This window comes from Schistocerca serialis, chromosome 4, assembly GCF_023864345.2.
Source record: "Schistocerca serialis cubense isolate TAMUIC-IGC-003099 chromosome 4, iqSchSeri2.2, whole genome shotgun sequence".
Classification (NCBI taxonomy): Eukaryota; Metazoa; Arthropoda; class Insecta; order Orthoptera; family Acrididae; genus Schistocerca; species Schistocerca serialis.
This window is the reverse complement of record NC_064641.1, coordinates 457,311,830-457,328,233: the sequence shown is the minus strand read 5'-3', so window position 1 is coordinate 457,328,233 and position 16,404 is coordinate 457,311,830. Positions and strand designations below refer to the sequence as shown.

The following is a 16,404-nucleotide window of genomic DNA, read 5'->3' as shown; positions in this document are numbered from 1 at the left end:
AAAACAGTTTCAATCTGCACAGCAGAGCTAGAATTAGATCTCTGTTGATTGCTAAGAAATAACTCCATATCTGATAATAGATGATGAAAAACAGCTTATGAAAAGTCAAAGACCAACTGTGGGCAGAGGCAGCTTTATAGTCTGGGAAATATTCCTATGATGTTCTCTAGGATTATTCACCCATGTGGATGGCATTTCCAAACAGTATGGATACAATTTCATCCTTTCATATGTTATGCAATCAAATGGATTTGCATTAAGAGAATGAATCAGCTTGCATAGCTAAAAATTTCTAACTATGACTGTTGCCAACACATTTCCTACACCCATCTCAAACAAGTATCAGGAGAATCTTCATGTTTGCTGTATGGTTCCTCCAGCATGCACCTTCAGGAGCTATGAAATACAATACAAGCAACATGAGTCTGGAAATCTGCGGCACCTAGCAGGCACTTCCTGCTCATCAATCTTCTGTCTGTGTGGCACATAGCTCATGCTCTGTAATTAGTCAATGGTCATGATAGTGTAACTCAGCAATGCAGAGCACTTGATAACAACTATTAACAGTGGCTAATAAATATAATAAGATATTTATTTCAAAATCAAATTATTATAAAAACATTGATTCTATTGTAAATTATACATGGAATACTTAATAACTCCTCCATTCACTTCTTTGCCAGGTTATGCATTAACAAAAATCATACCATTATTTCAAAATTATCAAACCTGTTAAAACCATGTGAAAAGGCAATAATAGTTCCTGAATTAGCTTCCTCCTGACGCAGAGATGCTGCTAGGGTGAACTCAGTGTTGTGGCGCAGGAGATCGACTGCTCGTTGGAAAGAGGAAGGAGGTAACCGTAGGTCCCTGTAGTCACCTGAAATGGACAAAACAACAGCAGGTAGTCATTATTTTATGACAGTTACTACTTTTTTCATTACTTATCTTTCAATTACACAAGACACCATTGCAGCAAATTGTTCTTTCAGCTACCATCAGCTGGGGTAACACTGGTGAACTTTTCCATCATCTTTATGTGGTGGCTCTGATTAGTTGACAGGGTGCTTAAAAACTGCAGTGTAATATTTTTTTTTTTTTTTAGATCTATACCTCATGTATTAGTTATCACATCAGCCAAATGGTAGGTGTCCAAGAGGTCAATTATGAATGAGCTGGAAGAACAGAACTTTAGTAACCCTGGAAGAAACAGATCTAACAGTCATCATTGAGGATGCCCAAAATAGAAGTAAATGGGCAAACATATGTAATCAATTTCTGTGATGTTACAATTCTATTTCGTCAGGATGCATGGATTGGCTGTGTTGATCATTTTGTTATGTTTTATGTTTATGTATTTGTATATTTTTGTCTCCTGCCAAGTGCCTAAATGGCCAGTTTAAGTGCAATAAATAATGATGATGATGGTGATGATGATGATGATGATGACCTACACCTCATGTGTGATTGAATCAATGTGGTTCTGTCATATTTTAGAAACTGCTTATACCACAATGATTATTCAGAAATTTAGGTAACGTTACCTTTACTTGCAGTGACTTTGTCGCACATATTCAAATTTCCTCACGGTGAGCTAAAAATGCACTGATCCCATGCTAAACCAATTAAAGGTGATCATATGTTTAACAGATCATTACTAAAGTTCAATGAATAACTTACTTCCAAAACCTGAGGGAAATAATTAAAATTTAAAGAATTAAAGTGAACAAGGAAATTTCTAATTAGTTTATTTTTATTAGGTCAGTCACTGCACAAGCATAACACAACTTAATATTATTTAAACTAATTACACAAAATTATTCAGTTCAGGAATATTTTTTGTTTTGGTTTACTTTGCACAATGTCCTCCCAGTAATACAGCTACTTAGCTTCAGATGAGTATGTTAAATATCCACATCTTTCCTTCTCTAGCTATTCTAAGACTGCCTCTTTTACCACATCATCTTCATTTTTGCTCACTTGCAAGCAGTGAAGAAGATTTTGTGTGTTTAATGAGAGAATTCAACAGTTTTTGAAACTGAACGTAAGTTTTAGACCATGGTCCCTTTTTATGTCCTTCATCAGTTCATTTAGTAACGTGGAAAACACCTGTTAGCATGGTGTGAAAGAATTTTGTTTAAAAGAGTACGAAATTTTAACATAAGTCATGTTAGATAAAAAAATAAACAAAACTTCAGCCTAAAACTGTTTGCGCCAAAGTTACTGCAAAACATGGAACCACATTACCCCTTTGCAAAATATGGTCTCTATTTCAAACTCACATAAAGAATTCGCAATTTCTTGTTTTACACCTAAATCTAAACAAATGATGCCATAACAAAAACTCCTTATAAACATTAAGTTGGATTCCATAACAGATGAACAGATGAAAGTTAGAACACCACTACTCTGCCTCAACTGACAGACTTAGCACACAACAAGTGCACCTTCTGTGGCTGCAGCAGATTTTTGAACTACAGAAACAATGCAAAAGTGACATAGTCAGTTCTCCTATCTATCTTCTTTTTCTCAGCAACACAAAAACTCAAACCGTTGAAGATAGAAGTTGCTGTAAGAGCTCTCTTAATTGGTATAGCTGATGTCTGCTGTTGTGTAAGTAAGACAACAGAAAAATAACAAAAGATTTAAGCTCCTATTTCATACGAACACATTATATATGGGGAACTTCAATAATTTACTTACTTACACTACACATTCTTATGGATCAAGGAAAATCAAATACACAAATTTCAAATTCATTTGAAAGAAAATAAACTGTCTTTAACTTATGCCAGAATATGAAGCTTGTAATACAACAAACACAACTAAATAAAATTTTCATGGTTTCAGTGTACAAGAATGTTAATGTCTACATCTACATGGATACTCTGCAAATCACACTTAAGTGCCTGACAGAGGATTCTTCATCTTCCCAATAATTCTCTACTACTCCAGTCTCAAACATCACACAGAAAAAATGAACACCTTTACCTTTCCGTGCAAGCTTTGATTTCCCTTATTTTATTATTATGATCCTTTTTCCCTATGTAGATCAGCATCAACAAAATATTTTCACATTCAGAGAAGAAAGGTGGTGATTGAAATTTTGTGAGAAGATTCCACCACTACAAAAAACACCTTTGTTTTAACAATGTCCACCCCAAACCCTGTATCATGTCAATGGCACTCTTTCCCCTATTTTGTGATAATACAAAATGTGCTGCTCTTCTCTGAACTTCTTCAATGTACTCTGTTAATCCCATTTGGTAAGGACCCCAGACCACACAGCAGTATTCCATAAGAGGATTGGACAAGCATAGTTTAGGCAGTTCCTATAGTAGATCTGTTACATTTTCCGAGTGTTCTACCAATAAAACACATTCTTTCATTTGCCCACATTTTCTATGAGTTCTCTCCAATTTAAGTTCTTCATAATTGTAATTCCTAGATACTTCGTTGAATTTATGGCCTAGATTTGACTGATTTATTGCATAACTGAAGTTTAATAGATTCCTTTTACCATTCATGTGGATGACCTTACACTTTCATTATTTAGGGTCAATTGCCAATTTTTGCACCATACAGATATTTTTTCTAAATCATTTTGCAATTGGTTTTGATCTTCTGATGACTTTACTGGACAAAAAATGACAGCATTGTCTGGAAACAAACTGAGAACTATAACTGAGGGAGTGCAAACAACCTAAAAATTGTACTGATGGAAGTAAGAAAGAAAAGATGAGATCCATGAGCTGCATGGAGGAAGAAAGTGAGGGCAAAGCACATCGCATCATCCCACTTCCTACCTTTTCAAAAGATGCCAGGCCTTTCAGAAAAACCATACATATTTCTTTATATAAACCTAACCCATCATGTTCTACAGATACAAGCATAAAGGAAAACCTTTTTAAGATACACTGACTATTAAATATCACATATTTATCAATACCATAGCCAAGAAACATCCACTTACATGTCATGAAAAGCTGTTGTTTTTTTCAGTTATAATGCATACTATGTTTTTGCAAGTGCATGGATACTAACCAAAGAAAAATAATCATTGACTGCAAGAACAGAACCTTATTTTGACAGAAAATTTTTTCTAAATAATTGTAATAAAAACAATTCAGATACTCAGGAAACACACAAGTGTGTATTTTCACTTATGATCAGTTCACTGCCTTTTAACTGTGAGAAATTTCCAAAACACTTTTCACTAGAACACATATCACTACATGAATTCACAGGTAAAGATGTAAAGTAGTTTGAAACTATTTTGAATTTGTGTGTAGTGACACTATTTTACACTTCATTTGAAACATATTATCATTAAAGAGTGAACGTGCTGAGTACTAGGTTGTCAAAGTTTTTTCATTTATTTCTGTCGCATAACACAATGTTTCTAAAGGCAATACATTTCATTTTTGCTGCATAGCTTCAGAAGATAATGTACTAATGACTACAAAGTGGACTGAATTCAGTTTAAAACGTTATCACCTTCTGACTGTAATATCTTTATTGCAGTTTGTCATAGGAGGCAGAATAGTGGTGTTCTAACTTTCATCTGTTGATCTGTTTCAAATAAGTATCTTCAAATGCATTAATGCACTGTGTACAGCAATCTCAAATATGTAAGACACAGGTACAGTATATGCTGTATCAATTTCTGGCTAAGAACATCTTACATACAATGGCACCATAAACCACAAATGTAAAAACCTGCCCAACTGTCAACATTGAAAAGCTAATCACCTTCTAAAACAATGTCCCCACCTTCAATTCCCACCCCAATTTAATACCTCTAATGTACTTCACCTAATTTACTCAAACAAATAAGGTGAATACCACTGCCACAATATGACTCTCTCCATCTACCCTGTCATGACACTACTTCTTCCAGACAACTCCATGTGTATCTATGTTGCAACTGTCATCCAAAATAAGCATCCCTCAGAGGCACAATATTCTTCAACAATTCAATACAGATACCCATTTGAAATTTCATCTGAATGAATCTATCAGATATTCCACAAATCACTTTCCCCCACCTACATACTCCTGTAATTTCATTCCTATACTACTAGGTGCAGCATTCCCAATCTTACTGCTCACAATGCCCACCACAAACAGTCAGATCCCATTCAACTATCCTACTGCTCTGAATTATCTCCTGATGAATTCCATTCTTCAATCCATAGTTCACCTCTAACGATCGTATCCCATTCATCTACTTGCTCAGAGCCTTCTAACATTACCACCTATTCAATCTGCACAGGTACCAACATCTTCATTCACAGCATGACATCTGAGCTACACAATCATAAGTTTTAATAATACTATTTGTGTGTTTCACTTTCAATGTTTGTTTCATATTATACTGCAGTCTAAAAACTAAATGGCTGATCATTCACATTCTGCTGTTGTGCTATATACTTTGGGAATGGGCAGAGATGAAACAAATAAATAAAAGAAAATTACTGTTTCTCCTACCCTCTTGTGCACCTACATAGCATGCTGCTGAGCACTGTCTTCCTTGCTATGCACATCTCATTCCATACACCCCAACAATACCTCCAGCTACTCATTAACAATTTCAGATCTACATCAACATTCACATCCATACTCTGCAAACCACAATGAAGTGTATGGCAGAGGGTATGTCCCATTGTACCAGTTAGGGTTTTCCTATTCCATTCATATATGGAGCACAGTAGGAACAATTGTTTGAATGCCTCCATGCATGTTGTAATCAATCTAATCTTGTCCTCATGATACCCATGGGTGTGATATGTAGCGGACTGTAGTACCTTCCCTCATTTAAAGCTGGTTCTTGAAACACTGTAACTAAACTTTTTCAGATAGTTTACATATATCTTGAAGAGTCTGCCAGTTCAGTTTCTTCATCATTCCTGTGACACTCTATCATGGGTCAAATAAACCTGTGACCATGTCTGCTAACCTTCTCTGTATACGCCCAACATCCCCTGTTAGTCTTATTTGGTATGGGTCCCACATACTTGAGCAATATTCTAGGATAGGTCACATGAGTGATTTGTAAGTAATCTTCCTTGTAGATTGATTGCACTTTTCCTAGTGTTCTACCAATAAACCAAAATCTATCACATGCTTCACCCATGACTCAGTCTTTGTGCTTACTCCATTTCATATTCCTGCAATTTGTAACACCCATGGACTTGTAAGAGTTAGTTGATTCCAACTGTAGCACATTGATATTAAAGTCATAAGATACTACATTTTGTTTTGTTTTGTGAGGTGCACAATTTTACGTTTCTGAACATTTAAAGCAAGTTGACAATCTTTGCACAACTTTGAAATCTCATCAAGGTCTGCAGAATATTTATGCAGCTTCTTTCAGACAGAACTTCATTGTGGATAATTGCTTGTTCTGTAAGGAGTCTGAGGTTATTACTAATATTTTCCACTATGTCATTAATATTCAAAATTAACGGAAAGGGTCCCAACACATTCCACTGTTGCACATCTAAAGTTACTTCTACAAGTGTTGATGACTCTCCATCCAACATAGCTTGTTGTGCCCTCCCAACCAAAAAGTCATCAGTCTAGTCAAAAATTGTATTTGATACCACATACAATCATAGATTTGATAATAAGTGTATGTATAGTATAGAGTCAAACACTTTTTGGAAATCAAGATATACTGCATCTACTAGACTGCTTTGATCTAAAGCCTTCAGTACTGTTTGTGATAAAAGTACAAATTTGGTTTCATGTGATCAATATTTTTGGAATCCATGCTGGTTGGCATGAAGGAGGTCATTCTGTCTGAGATCCCTCATTATGTTTGATTTCAGAATAAGTTATAAAATTCTACAAGAAATTGATGTCAAAAATATTGTATGGTAATTTTGTGTATCACTTCTACTGTCCTCATAAATGAGTGTGACCTGCGCTTTCTTCCAACTGCTGGGCACAGTTTATTGTCCAAGGGATCTATTCTAGATAATATTTAATAGAGGGGCTAACTCAGCCACAGATTCAGTATAGAATCTGATAGGAGTCCATTTGGGCCTTGAGCTTCATTCAATTTTAATGATTTCAGCTATTTCTCAATGCCACTGACACTAGCATTTATTCCATTAATCTTTTCAGTGTTACAAGAATTAAACTGGGGATACTCCCCTGGGTTTTCCTTTGCAAAGAAACATCTGAAAATGGGCTTAAGCAGTACTATTTTTGGTTTGCTACCCTCAGTTTCAGTAACTGTCTCAACCACAAGTGACTGTGTTGGTGTCACTAACAGCCTTTACATATTGCTCTCTTGATGCATTTTATTCATCATCTCTCTATCTATAGCCCTACATTTTGTTTTCCATCTATTATAAGGTCATCATCAGTGTTCTGCCTAAAGGCAGGTTTTCACATGGTAGTTCTCCAGGCTGTCCAGTCTTCTGCCATCCTCTTCAGGTCTGCATAATTTCCTCTTCCCTTTATGTTGTCTATCACCTTGTATCTCCTTCTTCCTCTCAGTCTTCTCCCACAAACCAATCCTTCCAAAGCATCTACTAGCAAGCACTCCCTTCTCAATGAATGCCCCAACAAGTTCTTTTTCCTTTCTCTTACAACCTTCAGCAGACATCTTCTCTCACCAACCCTTTCCAATACTCTTTCATTACTCACTCTTTCCATCCAGCTTATTCTCTCCATTCTCCTCCACATCCACATCTCAAATGCTTCTAACCTTTTTTCATCCTCTCATCTCAGTGTCCATGTTTCTGCCCCATATAGTGCCACACTCCAGACAAAACATTTGCCAAGCCTTTTCCTTAGTCCTTTATCTAATTTCCCACATAACAGTCTCCTCTTTCTGTTTAATGCCTCCTTCGCTATGGCAATTCGGGTTTTCACCACCTGGTGACATCTGAAGTCTTCAGTTATTGTGCTTCCGAGATATTTAAATTGACTTACTTGGCTAATGGTAGATTGTCCTATTTTAATATTGGACAGTCTGCATCTTGTACTGATTACCATACTCTATGTTTTTGCTGTGTTTATTTGCATCCCATATTCCACACAAGCTTCATTCAGATCTTTGAGCATGTTATTCACTGTCCGCTCACTTTCTGCCACTAATACCATGTCATCTGCAAATCTTATACATTCTATTCTCTTTCCACCAATACATATTCCTCTTTTCCCATCTAAACTTTTTGCAATAATCTCTTCAAGGTATATGTTAAACAGCAGTGGGGAAAGGCAACAACCTTGTCTAACACCTCATCCAATGATGCTTCCTTCTGACATTTCATTTCCAATCCTTATCCTTACTTTCTGGTGTAAATATAGATTCTGTATCAGTCATCTCTCTTTCCAATCTATTCCTTTCCTCCTCAAGATATCCATCAGCTTGTTCCACTGAACTCTGTCAAAAGCCTTTTCTAAATCTATAAAAACAGCAAAGATTTCTCTACCCTTTTCCATATATCTTTCCCCTATAGTTTTTAGCAGGCCAATAGCATCTCTTGTTCCTTTTCCTCTTCTAAATCTGAACTGCTCCTCTGCAATCCCTCTATCTAGCTTGCCATATAACCTCCTGTTCAACACTCTCAGCAAGACTTTAGCTGCATGAGAAATTAGACTGATGGTCCGGTGCTCTTCACATTTTCTAGTATTTCTCTTTTTCTCTATTGGTATCATAACTGTTGCAGTGAAGTCCTCAGGCCATTCCCCTTTGTCATATATCTCGTTACAGAGGTAGACTATTTCTTTTCTTGCCATGTTTCCCAGACTCTTCAACAGTTTTGCTGGCAAATCATCTATTCCACATGCCTTCCTATTCTTCATCTCCTTCAGTGCCTTTTCTACTTCTGCTTCCAAGATGGTAAATCCCTTTCCATCTTCCGGCACATATTGCTCCTCTTCAACCTTAATTTCACTTTGCATTTCATCCTCCTTATACAGACATTCAATATATTCTTGCCATCTGTTCAAAACCTCCTGTGGTTCTTGTGCTAGAGTACCATCTGCTTTTTCTACTTCCATGTTATTCCTCTTTCTTTTATGTTCAAAAACTATCTCACTAGCCAGTCTATACATCATTTCATACTTTCCCTCTCTCTCCATTCATTGCATTTCTGTTTCATCCATGCTTCTTCAGTTTCTCTTCTTAATTCGTTATTCAGTTTCCTGTACCTCTTTTTGCCTTCTTCAATTTCTACACTTTTCCACTTTCTGCGCTCTTCCATCTTTTTCAACATGTTTTCTGTTATCCATTCTTTCCTGGTGCTTTGGGATACTCTAATTCCTAGTACTTCTTTGGCAGAGTCCATGAGTCCTTCCCTCATTTTTATCCACTTGTCATTAACACTTTCATCAACACTACCTCTTTGCCATTTTTCCATAAATCTGTTCTCCAAATCTGATGCCTTTCCTACCTCTTTGAGTCTTTCTATGTTTAGTCTTTCCTTTGCTTTACCTCTCCAGACTTTTTTCAACTTCACTTGTATTTCTCCCATCACTAGGTTGTGGTCTGAATTTATATCCGCTCCTGGATAAGCTTTAGCATTCTTCAAACTGTTCCTAAACCTTTTTTGTATCAGGATGTAGTCCAGCTGATATCTTTCCCTATTCAAATTTGATATCCATGTGTAACGTCTCCTTTTGTGGTGTTCAAATAATGTGTTACCCACTGTTAATGATTTTCTTTACAGAAACTAATTAGTTGTTCACCTCTCTCCCTTCTTATTCCTAATCCAAATTTTCCTATTGTATCTTCATCTCTTCCTTCACCCACCACTGCATTCCAGTCCCCCATGATGATAATGCAGGCATTTCTATTTTCTTTCTCAATGAGTTCTTGTATTTTCTCATAATATTCTTCCACTTCCTCATCTCTGTGCTGGCTGGTTGGCATATATACCTGTATTAATACTAAATCTTTTGAACTACCCTTCAGTTTTATCATCATCAGTCTTCCATCAATATATTGTACCTTCATTACCTTATTTTTCAACTTTTGCCCTATCAATATTCCTACTCCATTTTCACCACTCTTGATTTCCCCTGAGTAAAAGAGTTTATAATCTCCACTTTCTATCTCCCCATACTCTCCCCATCTCATTTCACACAAACCAAGGGCATCTAATCTGTTCCTTTTCATCTCCTGTTTTGCATTCTCTAGCTTTCCTGCTTGCAGAAGTGTCCTCATATTCCATGTTCCAATCTGTATCTTTCCTCCCTTCACTGTTCCTTTCTTCCTTTCAAATATGCCTACTCTCAATGTGTTCTGCTCCCGGAAATCTGAATGACGGGAAGTTTTGACTCCGGAATCTTTCACATGGAGAGACATACCATGTACTGCTTAGGAATGTAATGTGGTAGTTTCCCGTTACTTTCCACATATGCAGTAGGATGCCCAGCCTAAAGTCAGCCACTCACCATGAGTCAGACGCTGTCTGTAGCCGCCCCTCTGGGGTTCAGTCGCTACTTGTACTCTTTTTGTACCCAAAGAGAAAAGGTGCCTCTTCCGCCAGCTCTGCCGTACCGAAGCCCATCTTCTCCGCCTTCGCTGCCGTTAAGGTAACATCTCTTTATTTTGAAGTTTCTCTACAGTGATTGTATACCGTGCAGAGTCTCTCCCATTGTGAACTGTTTTAACTGGGAAAATATCTATCCAGAGTATGATCAACTATTCTTTTAAACTTGATCCATAGTTCCTCTACATGCTCATGTCCTGTGTTAAAAGTTTCATGTTCCTCATTGAGATACGACACTAGTGCTTTTTTTTATTTAGTTTGTTGAACAGATATATCTTCCTACTTGTTTTAGTTATCCTTTGCACTGTGGTAATCACTGTTGTCACAACTGACTCAGGGTCACTGATACCAGTTTTAATATAGTCATTCTCAAAGAGTGTATGTCTATCTGTTGCCATGAGATCTAATATATTTCCATCATGAATGGGGTTCCAAACTATTGGTTCTAAGTAGCTACTGAGAAGGCATTTAGTAATGTTTCACTGGATGTTTTGTCATGTCCACCACTAACAAAACTGTAATTTTCCCAATTGATTGTTGGATGTATAATGTCTCCATTGATGATTACAGTATGAGTGGGGAACTTAAGTAGAATCAAACTGAGGTTTTCTCTATATTTTTTCTGTTACATCAGGAGGTGAGTCTGCTGGTCAACAGAAGGATCCATTTACAATTGTATGCCCACCACTGATGCCAAGTCTTGCCCAAACAATATTGCATGCAGCTTCAATTTCAATCTCAGTGGATGTGGATTTCTTGCATAGTGCAGCAGATATACTACTTCAATTGGGAATCCATGAATTAGTGGTTACAGCAATGTTAACTTTTTATGTGTAAACTTTGTGGCTGATTAAATTCAAAGTTCCTGGTATTATGTACTATTCAGTTTATAACACTATTTTGATTGGCTGCTGTGTACCATTTCAAATTTCTTCCCTGCACTAACTTCTTCATCTAAGAGTAGCACTTGCAACCAATATCCTCAATTATTTCTTGGACATGAAGGATGTTTCCAGTATGATACCTGGGGGAGCCCACAGCCAGACATTGCCCCTGTATCTGCGGCTCAGTGCACTTCCTCTGAGTGTTTCACACATGACACCTGCACCGAGTCTCGAGCTTCCCCTGCCCATGTGTCAATGCGTCCAGTCCTCATACAGTAAAACTTGAGTGTACGGGTATTTTCTTTTGAGTTTTTGATGAGATTGCATTCACTGTAGTATAAACAGCAAATAAGTCAGTGTTTCTTGTGTTGAATTTTGCAAAACCAGAATCTTTTGTGGAATATTAGCTTTCATTCAAATGAAAATTTCCTGATTTGTGCACTCCCAGGGATTTTTTGATACACAGATTAGTGAATAAATTTCAAGAGATTAGTTCCATGTCAGACAAAAGAAGGTCTAGTGAACGCAGTAGTTTAACTGGCAATTGATAAGATGAGGTATGAAAGGCCTCTGCTGCACCTGTGGCCTTGGATTAGCATCTTTGACTATTAATCCAACTGTCCTGGTTGGGTCCTAGATTTAAACATCACCACTGCTTAAAATGAATAAGAAAAGCCAGCAATGGCAGCCAAAGACTTTTGTCGTAAGAAGTCTCTCTCTTTCTGCCAACACTCATGTCAAAGAGGGCAGGGGAGTGGAAAGAGCTTAAGAGAATCCCCTTGTTCTTAGGTTGGGGAACTGTCCATAAAAGGTGGAAGAATCAGCAATGATTAACAGCATGAGCATACAGAGGGCAATGGAGACTACTGCATTGAAAACACATAATGTGTATCCAGTGGACATATGCCTATAATTGAAAAAATGTAATGCTCAAAAATCTGAAAAGGGAAATGCTAAGGCTCAATCTGGATATAATGGGACTCAGTGAGGTGAAATGGAAAGCAGACAAAGATTTCTGATAAGACAAGTATAGGGTAATATCAACAGCAGCAGAAAACGTATAACAGAAGTAGGATTCATTATTAATAGGAACATAGAGCAAAGAGTGAATTACTGTGAACAGTTCAGTGATAGGGTTCTCATCATCAGAATGCAAATCAATGCCAACAAAAATACTCTCCTGGAAATTTAAATAAGAACACCGTAAATTCATTGTCCCAGGAAGGGGAAACTTTATTGACACATTCCTGGGGTCAGATACATCACATGATCACACTGACAGAACCACAGGCACGTAGACACAGGCAACAGAGCATGCACAATGTCGGCACTAGTACAGTGTATATCCACCTTTCGCAGCAATGCAGGCTGCTATTCTCCCATGGAGACGATCGTAGAGATGCTGGATGTAGTCCTGTGGAACGGCTTGCCATGCCATTTCCACCTGGCGCCTCAGTTGGACCAGCGTTCGTGCTGGACGTGCAGACCGCGTGAGATGACGCTTCATCCAGTCCCAAACATGCTCAATGGGGGACAGATCCGGAGATCTTGCTGGCCAGGGTAGTTGACTTACACCTTCTAGAGCACGTTGGGTGGCACGGGATACATGCGGACGTGCATTGTCCTGTTGGAACAGCAAGTTCCCTTGCCGGTCTAGGAATGGTAGAACGATGGGTTCGATGACGGTTTGGATGTACCGTGCACTATTCAGTGTCCCCTTGACGATCACCAGTGGTGTACGGCCAGTGTAGGAGATCGCTCCCCACACCATGATGCCGGGTGTTGGCCCTGTGTGCCTCGGTCGTATGCAGTCCTGATTGCGGCGCTCACCTGCACGGCGCCAAACACACATACGACCATCATTGGCACCAAGGCAGAAGCGACTCTCATCGCTGAAGACGACATGTCTCCATTCGTCCCTCCATTCACGCCTGTCGCGACACCACTGGAGGCGGGCTGCACGATGTTGGGGCGTGAGCGGAAGACGGCCTAACGGTGTGCGGGACCGTAGCCCAGCTCCATGGAGACGGTTGCGAATGGTCCTCGCCGATACCCCAGGAGCAACAGTGTCCCTAATTTGCTGGGAAGTGGCGGTGCGGTCCCCTACGGCACTGCGTAGGATCCTACGGTCTTGGCGTGCATCCGTGCGTCGCTGCGGTCCGGTCCCAGGTCGATGGGCACGTGCACCTTCCGCCGACCACTGGCGACAACATCGATGTACTGTGGAGACCTCACGCCCCACGTGTTGAGCAATTCGGCGGTACGTCCACCCGGCCTCCCGCATGCCCACTATACGCCCTCGCTCAAAGTCCGTCAACTGCACATACGGTTCACGTCCACGCTGTCGCGGCATGCTACCAGTGTTAAAGACTGCAATGGAGCTCCGTATGCCACGGCAAACTGGCTGACACTGACGGCGGCGGTGCACAAATGCTGCGCAGCTAGCGCCATTCGACGGCCAACACCGCGGTTCCTGGTGTGTCCGCTGTGCCGTGCGTGTGATCATTGCTTGTACAGCCCTCTCGCAGTGTCCGGAGCAAGTATGGTGTGTCTGACACACCGGTGTCAATGTGTTCTTTTTTCCATTTCCAGGAGTGTAGTTCAATAGTTCAGGTGTACATTCTGACACTGCAAGTAGAAGATGAAGAGTCAGAGAAATTATATGAGGATGTTAAATGAAGAATGTAGCATGTAAAAGGAGAACAAAATCTATTATCCATGGAGTACTGGAATGTGGTTGTAGTGGAAGAAGGAGAAGAAAGGACTGTGGAAGAATGTGGGCTTGGTAGCAGGAATGAAAAAGGAAAAAGGCTAATTGAGTTCTGCAACAAATTTCAGCCAGTAATAGTGGATACTCACAGGAGCTGGAAATAAGAACTTATGTACAAGGAAAGTAATTGCAAAGAAACCATGTGTAACAGAAGAGATATTTCTGTTGATCAATGAAAGAAGGAAACACAAAAATTTTCAGGAAAATTCAAGAATACAGAAATACAAATCACTTAGGAATGAAATAAATAGGAAGTTCAGGGAAGCTAAGGTGAAATGGCTGCAGGAAAAATGTGAAGATATCAAAATAGAAACAACTGTTGGAAGGACTAACTCAGTGTACAGAAAAGTCAAAACAACCTATAGTGAAATTAACAACAGTGGCAGTAACATCAAGAGAGCAATAAGAATACCACTTTTAAATTCAGATGAGATAGCAGATAGGTGTAAAGAGTGCATTGAATGCCTCTATGAGGGGAGAGGAGGGGGGGGGGAGGACTTCTCTGATGACATAATAGAAGAAGAAACAGGAGTCAACAGGGAACAGATAGGGGAGCCATTATTATAACCACAATTTAAAAGAGCTTTGGATGACTTAAGATCAAATAAGGCAGAATGCACTGATAATATATCACTGGAATTTCTAAAATCATTGGAGTAACTGGCAACAAAATGACTATCCACATTGGTGTGTAGAATTTACGACATTGGCAATTACCATCAGACTTTCAGAAAAACATCATCCTCACAATTCTGGAGACAGGAAGAGCTGACAAGTATGAGCAATATTGTACAATAAGTTTAAACAGCTCATGCATCCAAATTTCTGACAAAAATAATATACAGAACAATGGAAAAGAAAATTGAAGATCTGTTAGATGAAAACCAGTTTGGCTTTAGGAAAGGTAAAGGTACCAGAGAGACAGTTCTGACATTGTGGTCGATAATGAAAGTAAGACTGCTGAAAAAGCAAGACACATTCATGGGATCTGTCAATTGAGAGACAACGCAAAATGATGCAAGATGTTCGAAATTCTGAGGAAAAATAGGGGTAAGGTATAGGGAAAGATGGGTGATATGTAAAATGTACAAGAACCAAAAGACCGGAAGACTGAGCAAGATGCACTCAAATTAAAAAGGGTGTAAGACAGGAATGTAGTATTTCATCCCTACTGTTCAATCTATTCATCAAAGAAGTAATTATGGAAATGAAACTAAGGGTCAAGAGTGAGATTAATATTCAAGGTGAAACAATATAAATAATAAGATTCCTCAGTGAAAGTAAAGAAGAATTACAGGACCTCTCAAATGGAATAAACAGTCTAATGAGTACTGAATATGGATTGAAAGTAAATCAAAGAAAGATGAGAGTCATGAACATTATCAGAAATATGAACAGTGAGAGACTTAACATCAGATTTGTTTGGCTGGTTGATTTGGGGGATGATACCAAACAGCGACGGCATTGGCCCCATCGGGTTAGGGAAGTTGCGGGGGAGGGGGGAAGGGAGGAAGTCGGCTGTGCGCTTTCAAAGGAACCATCCCTTCATTTGCCTGAAGTCATTTAGGGAAACCATGGAAATCCTAAATCAGGATGGCTGGACACAGGTGCCACCTCACTCTGTCCAGAATTGGTGATCATGAAGAAGATGGAGTTAAGGAATTATGCAACCTAGGCAGAAAAATAACCCATGATGGATGGAGCAAGGAAGACATAAACAGCAGACTAACACTGGTAAGAAGAGGATTCCTGACCAAGTGAACTCTATTTGTATTAAACATAGGCCTCAATTTGAGGAAGAAAATTCTGAAAATATATGTGGGAAAAACTGGAATAGTAGAGAATTGAAGCATTTGAGATATTGTGCAACAGCATAATGTTGAAAATTGGGTGGACCGATAAGGTAAGACATGGGGAGGTTCTCTGCAGAATTGGCAAGGAAAGGAATATTTACTGACTGATAAGAAGGAGGGACAGGATGATAGGATATGTGTTAAGACATCAGGAAATAACTTACATCGTACTAGAGGGAGCTATAGAGGGTAAAAATTGTTTAGCAATTCAGACTTGTCACAGAGCTGTGCACTAACTCTAACTGAAACCATACAGAATAATGATAGTGGATTGACTATCTAACTCAGATACTGTTGCTCAACGTCATTACTGCAGCTGGCTGTTACAGTATCTGCATGAGGGAGAAGTTGATACTGAAACGCTCTTTTCTCTAATGAAGCTT

At 38.8% G+C, this 16,404-nt stretch overlaps 1 protein-coding gene across 1 annotated transcript in view; it reads right to left on the bottom strand.

Annotated features, from left to right (window-relative positions):
• The window catches only part of LOC126475099 (protein kinase C-binding protein NELL1-like), a 980,737-nt gene that overhangs the window by 377,570 nt on the left and 586,763 nt on the right, over positions 1-16,404 (bottom strand). The window contains exon 3 of the mRNA XM_050102677.1: positions 730-880. Within this exon, the coding sequence (XP_049958634.1) occupies positions 730-880 (151 nt within the window). The remainder of the gene's footprint in view (positions 1-729; positions 881-16,404) is intronic.